We start from the raw sequence: 8,949 nt of genomic DNA, 5'->3' as shown, positions 1-8,949 counted from the left end.
TTTTTTTTTTTTTTTTTTTGCATTCATTCATCTTTTCTAAATCAGGAAAAGCAGCAGTTTTAATACCCTTTGTTGGACTATTGTTTTAATATTCCCACACAACTCTTCAGGACCTCCTCAGAAATACTGTTTTCTACAGCCTTAATTTCCCAAAACACTACTTTAGCTGACAGTGAATAAGGTTGAAATGCAGATCAGATATGTACACCAGTGCTTCGTCTACTTATTACTGCCATATCCTCACATACTTCATGGATCTAATTAACAGGCTTGATTGAAATGGACCTAGGGGATACATGACTGGGGCTTGTCAGAGGACTGAAAAGCTGAAAGGAAGCGCTGCAGTCTTTGCAGTCAGGTGTTGTGTTTTTGGTATTAGACAAGAGTTGTACTGTCATGGTACTTAACCATCAAGACTGTTTCAATTTCAAAGTCTGTCTGTGCCCAGGGGATCAATTCCGTTAATTTATTAATTTTCATCTGTGACCTGCTTGATTTTCTCAGTCTGTCAGTTTAACCAGAGAACTGTTTATTAGCACATTTTCGTACCTGTAGCTCGCTCAGTTATTAAATTTGAGAATTCATTTCCATGAATTATGGAAATCACACATCTGAGGATATCTGTAGCAATACGGTTGACAACAATTAAATAAGTCAGTTTGAAAAGAGAAACATATCCTATCAAATGAGATGACTAATAACAAATTACATGCAGGTTGAACAGTTTAACTGCTCATTTGTTGTTGCTATTTTGTTTTTATTTTGTTTAGTTTTTTGCTCCTAGCTTCCCACACAATAGATGTTGTTACAATTCAACTAATCATTCAGCTGTGTGTGTTCATAGCTCAAAAGGCTTGTGTGATCAGTGGTTGTCCTAACATTTATGAGAATTAGCCTAGCATTAGTTATGGATCTGATTTCCCTCCACAGCAGGAGAAAACAAACTCAGCTCAAATTTAACAACAAAAATAATAGTTTTTTTTATTAAGGATCTCCAATCATGACCACCAGAAGCTGACAGAGAAGCTGAGTTCCAGGGATCGTACATAATGCCAGTGTTGGGCAGGAATGAACAGCACGTCTCCAGGCTGTAACACACATTCAAGATACTGAACCTTGACAAACTCTGGGAACTTCTCTGTGTCTGGATTCTCCACCTCCACCTGCACAGAAGGAGTCAGAAATTGGAAATACTGCATATATTTGGAAGTTCAACTTTATGGGCTGTCAATCCCACCTGACTGGTATTATGGAGCAGCTGTGACTGATGGGGGTACAGCTTGTCTGTGTCCTTTGGGGAATACAGGCGAATGTATTTTCTTCCCACAACCTGAGGAAATCCCATATGTAAAAAAGAAGATCATGTGACAGATCTTTGACATAACTCAATTCGTAAAGCAGCATTTTCACTGTCACCTGAGCCAGGAAGTTCTGTTGAGGGTCTTGGTGAAGAGGAGACACTGTACCTCCAGGCCCAAACCACGCATTTACAGTAATATTGTCTTCCTCTCCCTCACCAAGACAGCAATAATCAGGGAGGCGGATGTCTTCCTTCAGCTCTGGTATCTAAGGCAACATTAAACAAAAAAAGTTAAAGTACATCAAGGGGGCATTTAAGATTCATTTCACTAGCTAAATAGTAGCTTGTAGTTTCTTAACACAACATCTGCAGACATTTCCCAGAGTAATATTAATATATTTTTCTTTACTCTGTTTGCACATGGTATTACTGTATGAGCACTGTTAGTTATGCTTGGCTCTAGGGACAGCAATGTTGGCCTGTCAGACTGTCCACCCCACACTGAGGCATCTCAGTAACTATGGGATGCATTACCATGACTTTTGGTTAATGATAATCCCCAGTGTGGTGGTGCAGTTACTGTTGGGATATGACAATAAAAAAATATTCTTATTATAATTTAGCCATGTACATCAGTCAGAGGAAAATCTAGAGGAATCTGTTTGTTTTTACACTAAAAGACAGCTGATCACAGCTCATCCCTGAAAGACAAAGATGTAGTGTGAAAAATCTGGATGTGTGATGACTCCTCATTTCATCTCATTCTATCAAACAGCTCAAAATACCCAACTTTTATCTTGATGAGGTGCCCTTTTTGTAAAGTTCAACCCAGACAATGTATTGGCTTCTACAGTTAAATTAGGTCTAAAAAGTCAATTCCCATCAAAGATACGTGCCGTGGGGATGACCACTAGAAGTGCTGTAATGATGAAAAGATCATCTAAATCATCAACTAGTGAACTGACAAAATTAAGAGATTACTATTTTCATAATCATTTTGTTATTTCAAAGTACAACCATACCTGATCAAAAAGCTGGTGTTGAGCCAGATAACCCAGGCCTTTCACTCCACTCTGGGTGGTTTTGGCCTACAGAGAAAAATAAATAAAAATACTGTTAGAAATGGAGACGACATTTATATTTCATTGTTAATGTTAACAATGCAACAGCAAGACATGATGAGGATGCACTTACTTTATTCAAAACATACTGGTCGATGAATTCATTGACCGTCGTCAGTGTTTGTGACCATTCCTCATCAGTGTACCTGGATCCCACCTCGACAGGAACCGTACGACAACCAGCCACATGCCTGAGGTATTCTATGCTTTGCAGGAGGTAGAAAATGAATGAATTAAACATTACTATAATACCACTGCAGAATTATTTTTTTTAAAAATCCGTTCACTGTGGATTCCAGCACAAAAATGTGTCATGTGTGCATGTGTGGATGTTCTCCTTCACCGTCAGAGTTGCAAGCTGTATGCCAGCTGTTAGGAGTCAGCAGTGAAGGATATTCTTAAATGAGGAGGCAGTTATAGCAGACTCCGGTCTCAGCGATGTAGTAATGAGTAAACCAACCCAAGCTCAGTTTATGCAGTTCCAAATATTCAGAATGAAACGTACACTGTACAGTACATCTCGGTGTCTCTTATCAAACTGATGAACTGTATGTCACATGCCAGCGGTCCTTCAGGACCACAGTCCGACAAGTTTTATGTCCTCTCAGCCGGACAAGTGCACTCAGCTGGCATCACAAGTGTTAGTCAGGCTGATTACATGGCTAGACCTAACACAAGTAGGGCTGTAGGGTTTAACCACAATCAAAACCTAATTTACAATCTGAAGTGGGTCTCTGCATTAAAATTTAGACACTGTTACTCTCATTTAAGATAATGTGTAATTTTCTGACAGGTGTTGTGTAGAAAGTCTGATTAAATGAGTTTAACACACTAAAATTGATAAATAGAGTCATAATAGGCAAGTGACAAGTGACACCCTGTTGTCATTTGGATACAAATATGCAAAACAATATTGATGGGTGATACCAAGGCATGTCATACAAACAGCAATCTGAAACTGAACAAGAAAACAAGTTGTTAATTCAAACCTCCAGGGGTGTTCATTGAGGGCGGGCCAGTGGTCAATGATCCCCTCTAAAATCACTGGTCGGAGGGGGAGCAGGTAGTTTATGTTGAAGCTCTGTAGCGACGGACACTTGATCCTGGGAACCGCCAACTCTTCTCTGACCACAAGAACACATGGACTCTCAGTCTTTATTCTCTGTTGATGATGCCAAAACAACCAAGATCAGTAGATTTTTTTCCATTCAATTGCAAAATAAAGAGCAAAATAACAAGAAAAATAAATAATTGATTAAATGAGTTGCCAATTAACTGATCAGTTGGTTGGCAGAAAATTGGCGGCAATTTTGATAACAAATTAATCATTTAAGTCACAAATGTTGTGCTGACTGCCTTTGTCTTGTGTGATATTAAACATAACATTGTTAGATTCTGGGCTCTTGGTGGAGCAACACAAGCAATTTGAAGATGTCACTGTGGCCTTTAAGAAACTGCAATGGATATTTCTCATTCTTTCCTAATCAAGAAAATAACTGGCAGGTTAAAATATAATGAAAATAGACAGCAGTTGCAGCACTGCTCCACTGTGCAATTACACATGGATACTCAAAGCATACAAATATGCTCCAGACTTCTTTTTTAAGGCTGGGGTATTTCTTTAAAGGCAAAGGCAACTTGTAAAAATCCTGCTAACCCTTTCCTAAACTCTTCATCTCAGTTGTGTAACATCTAAACAAAGTGATCTAACATTTAAGTGTTTGTGCCACTTTATCTTCAGTGACATCTGATGGAGTGCAACAGGATGAAGGGCAACAAGGAAAATACAACACTAAGAAGTCTGAAAGGCTTATTTTGAAATGTCCTCATCAATCACTGTCTGTTGTGACTTGCAAAGAGAATTTAACAGAAAAGAATTTCTTGGCTGCACCACATAAAGCTGCTATGGGCAAACTCCCTTTCTATGGAGCTTTCAATAAATAAGTGAGCACACTTTAGATGTTAGTTGAACTTAGTGGTCACCTAAAGCAGAAAAGCAATGGACATCTTGTTAGATGATAATGAAGTTTTTTTTCTCCTAACTTTAATAGTTTAAAAATGTATTTTAGTAATTGATCTTGCACCTAAACAATTCTTCAACACGTTACTACTGCGTACCTATTTCAAATCTGTTTACTCTATTACTACTGGCACTATTGAGATGACTCAAACGTGAGATATCTTATTCACATACAGTGATTTCAACAAAAAACACCACTGACCTTGACTTCAGCACAAGCAGCAGTTTCATCTTCTTTTGAAGATTTCCTGACTTCCGCCTGCAGAATCCGAACAACAGCTTGAAGTATATTATCCATGATGGCGGCACCCATGATTAAACCCATGTCACAAGTCCTTACAGCCTGCAGGATCTTATCTCTCGATGGATCCTCATGACACAGTGCAGCCACTTTGAACAGACAGCCATAGGAATAGACACGTCTCCACTCTTTGTCCACATGACGCCATGTTCCTGTGTTTAGCTTCTCCCACGAAATATCCAGAATGATCTGAGCATTAAGCATACAGCTGTTACTCGTAGCGTTGCTGTACAGCTGTCGCCTGGACCGTTTCAGTATGTCCACAACACTCGACTCCACTTTGTCACTGAACTGCAGTGGAAACTGTTCCTCATTCAGAGGCAGAAGAGCAGAGATTTTTGACCACAGCATAGCCATTGATGAAAAGATCCTTATTTATGCTGAGGATAGACAGGAAAGGTGAGTCAGAACAGCACTTGTTCTGGTTGAAACTGATGATGAAGTAGGCTACTTCTCATTTTAAGCTCATATAAGCTTTTATATGTTTAGAGCTGGTCTGGCTGTAAAATTCACTGCAATTTTTAGAACCAAAGGCTGTAATTTAATCTATAATTTTGTGCTCAACTAAAAGGTCCACCAATGTCACAATTTGCCCATCATTACACACATAAACAGGACACTTGCTTTTTCCATCACCGACAGCCTTTTTGCTGCAGTGAAGCAAATGTATGGCCCTTATTTCCAAATTGGCAACTACAAAATGCAGGTGAGGGCATCCTGAGCCAGAACTGCAAGTGTGACACATGCACAATGATGACACATGGCTGCTGAAACAGCCAACTCTGCCTCCATGTGATTGCATCTACGTTTGGACACTGTGTACCTGGAAAGATGATGCCAAAGTATGAGACAGCCAACTTTGAAGCACCTGATTCATCTGAGTACAGAAACACAGGCCTCACAACTTTGAGCAGAACCAAATTGAACAGCTGTACTAAAGTATCCAACATGACTGAGGAAATCACAAAATGTGACTCTGAAGTGACTATTCTGCACAGTCACCTGGAAACATTCATGCAGCTTTTGACTTTATTCAAACATAATAATACTTTTGGGATGTTTGGAGAATTGCAGTTATTATATCTCTTTCATTTGCTGCTTTAAAGTGTCTTAGGTTTTGTGTTACTTATCTACTTTATATTTCACTTGCATTGTGTGGCATTCATGTGGACGGCAAAGTAAGAATTTTATTGTACAGGGAAACGCGTTTCCGTGCTGTGCATATGACAATAAACACTTTGACTTTATATATGGCCCAATAGGTTCATATGTTTGTGAACAGAAACGTTACATGTCAACAGCCAGTTCTAATATTTCAGATATCACAAGGAGCATAATATACGTACAAACAGTCTATATGTATGTGACTATAACACAATGGGACACATAGGTTAGTTAACAAGTGTAACGTGAGTTGATTTGTAAGACAATATTTACCCATTCGGCGAGTCCAGGAAACCGACACTTTAAAAACAAGTTAGCTACAACTAAATTAAAGCATTAGCTGCTACTTTTACGTTTATTTCGGTATTTATACCGTAAATCCAATGCTATAATTGAAGGGGAAAAAAACTACTAAACGATCAGAAACGAAAACCCCCACTCTGCTTCTGGTGGGACAACAAAAAACAACCGGAAGGGAACTCGGACAAGCGAAAACATTGGTTCCACGTTGTCCAAAACCAAACCAACTCCTTGTTAACGTGGTTTAAAAACATGTGAGCTTATTGCTATTAAAACTTAGAAATTTTTAAAGATTTCAGCGTTTTATGTTTCATTTATTTTAGAACACTGTTATTCTACAACAGTGATTAATTTGCTTTCACTCTCTGGTCCAGTAGAGGGTGGTAGCATGTGCACCTCCTCCATCTGTAAAGTCAAGGTGGCACTGAAATGAAACACATCTTGTTAAGTGCCTGGGCTATACAGGATACAGGATGCCCATCCCACCAACACACATACACACCCCCCACCCCCGTTTTTTCAATGTATTGCCAGATTTCTACTGTGTATATGCCCTCCTGCACTAACCCTCAACCCTTAATTCAACCTACAGTAGTAAAGCTCAGTCAAGTCATAATAAATCAGTGCTCCTGTGACAGCACAGCGGTACATACACATAAAGACACAAAGCTAAAATAAATTATGAATCTATGTCAACAGATGAGTTCAGTCATTATGTGGCAATCAGACAGCAATTCTTCCATCATAATACATGATGACACACTTGTTACACAAGCACTTTTTTCTGTTTTCATTGCTCCTGTTCAAAAAGTTTTAAGTAAATACAAATATACATTGAAAGCTGATTAATATGTATATGCTCATGCACAACTAAAACTGTAATTGGGTTTGTCTTTTTGACGCTGCACAGAGATATTTGAGTTTTTAGGTATTCAATTGCTTGTTTGGGGGTGGGGTGGGCAAAAACCTGAACAAACATGATAGGAAACCTTCTGTAGGGAAGTCTAGAATTTATAAACACACAACGCTATTATCAAATGTCAAGCACTCTATGAAATTTTAATTATCTCAGTGCGAACCGTGGAGCCGTTCTTGTATGTAAAACAGATGAAAACAAAAGAGAGACAGCCTGCCTTTCTAGGAATCACAGGGGATTTTAAACTGTTTCATGCATTCCTGTTCATTTTCACAGCGTAAACAGATCAAGCTACTGTTCACTTACATGGTACTGAGAAATTACCAAGAAGACCTTCAACCTAAACAGCCATATAGGTGACTTGTCCTTTACCCTCTGATACAACCAGATGCACCTCCAAGGGTGAGCCTTAACAGGATCAGGCCCAGCCAGACTGATCACAAGCCTGCCCTGTTGGCTTTGTTCTTTTTATTGTTTTATTTTCAAAGTTATTTATTATTATTTATTCAATTTTTATTATTTCTTTATTTTCTGCAGATATCAGTGGTATTCGTATGCACACCATGGCCATTGCCTGAAATACTGTGGTCATTAATAATGAATATGATGTGATCACTGGAGGTTCACTATAATCTTAAAATTGTTTGATGCTATGTATTATTGAAAATAATTTGTTTTCATGAAATGTTGGTTTTGAATTTAGAGCAATTAAATTTTTTTCTGGTTGCATGAGGATGTATGTCAGCAAGTATACCAGCTCCTCGTTGTCATGGTTACAACAATAAATGTGGTTGAAATTATGTGAAGGTTTGGTTTGAAATGGGGAAAGAATAGTAGACTCCCATGTGACCTTAGTCACCTAACTTTCTGCTTTGCTCCCACCATAATTACTATGGCCACTAGAGGTCGCCTTGTAATAAAGCGTAACTGTGTCGTAATAAGCTGCTTGCACATAGATCATATAGGATCAATTTATAGGGAAAAGGGGCAGTCTCAAAAATTTCTGTCGAGCCTGCACTGCAGCTAAAATAAGTTACAGGATAACATAAGGTAAGGTAAGAACCTGTCAAAATATAATTTAAGATACGGGGACCTGCAGCTGCCATGGTCAGAACGCTGTGCTTATTTTTGTACAGGATGCTCAGAGAGGCAAACCAGACACCATGATGTGACACCATTTCTGTTTGTGTACCTCTGCTGATTGTGGGGGTAGTTCCAGTGGGGGAGGCTGATGTAATATTCAGATGCATCTGACTTTATGGTTGTAAGGATGGTGAAGGTCAGGGGCCAAGCAACCCTATTCCTTCCTGTGTTGTTAGCACTTGCTCCACATGCAGGTCATCCATCCAAATATTCATCGGCAGAGGTCAGTGACCTGTTCCTGATTTACGTAGAAGGGGAGGGCAATCGCTCTGATCCTCACAATCTGTGTTAGCTGGTGTCGGAAACTACTTAAGGGCTTGATCCTAAAATGTTTTTTTAATCAGGATTTTAATGTTAAAAGTGTTCTATTGGATTGGCAAATTTACACATTATTCAGCTAACGGTAGCTTCAGACTGGAGGCTGCATTTTGTACGGTTTGTCGCAACCAAGCATCTATAATTTACATTGTTGGTAGGAAACAGTATGTCAAGTCAAAGTGTTTATTTTGTCATATGCACAGTTAGGAAATGTGTTTCCCTGTACAATGAAATTCTTACTTTGCCGTCCCCATGAATGCCACAAAATACAAGTGAAATATAAAGTAGATAAATAAGTAACACAAAATCTAAGGCACTTTAAGCAGCAAATGCAGCAATATAATAAAAATATATAAGAATATAATA

General features: G+C 38.7%; 1 protein-coding gene across 3 annotated transcripts; it reads right to left on the bottom strand.

The window, feature by feature from the left end:
• Window positions 1-6,382, bottom strand: kdm8 (lysine (K)-specific demethylase 8). Of its 3 annotated transcripts, XM_020610246.1 has the most exons (9): window positions 6,180-6,380; window positions 4,782-5,122; window positions 4,644-4,700; window positions 3,411-3,583; window positions 2,495-2,627; window positions 2,323-2,388; window positions 1,417-1,566; window positions 1,238-1,330; window positions 1-1,163 (listed from the first exon to the last, which is right to left on the bottom strand). In XM_020610246.1, exons 2-9 carry the CDS (start codon window positions 5,097-5,099, stop codon window positions 999-1,001), a joined length of 1,155 nt encoding a protein of 384 aa, XP_020465902.1. In that variant the 5' UTR covers window positions 5,100-5,122; window positions 6,180-6,380; the 3' UTR covers window positions 1-998. The 3 variants fall into 3 exon arrangements, with proteins under 3 accessions (XP_020465902.1, XP_020465901.1, XP_020465900.1); XM_020610245.1 differs by having other exon boundaries at window positions 2,323-2,373; window positions 4,644-5,122; window positions 6,180-6,382; XM_020610244.1 differs by having other exon boundaries at window positions 4,644-5,122.
• Window positions 6,383-8,949: the final 2,567 nt, after the last annotated feature.

This window comes from Monopterus albus, unplaced genomic scaffold (assembly GCF_001952655.1).
Source record: "Monopterus albus unplaced genomic scaffold, M_albus_1.0 scaffold105.1, whole genome shotgun sequence".
Classification (NCBI taxonomy): Eukaryota; Metazoa; Chordata; class Actinopteri; order Synbranchiformes; family Synbranchidae; genus Monopterus; species Monopterus albus.
Note: the sequence above shows the minus strand (reverse complement) of the source record. Positions and strands in the feature narration are given on the sequence as shown.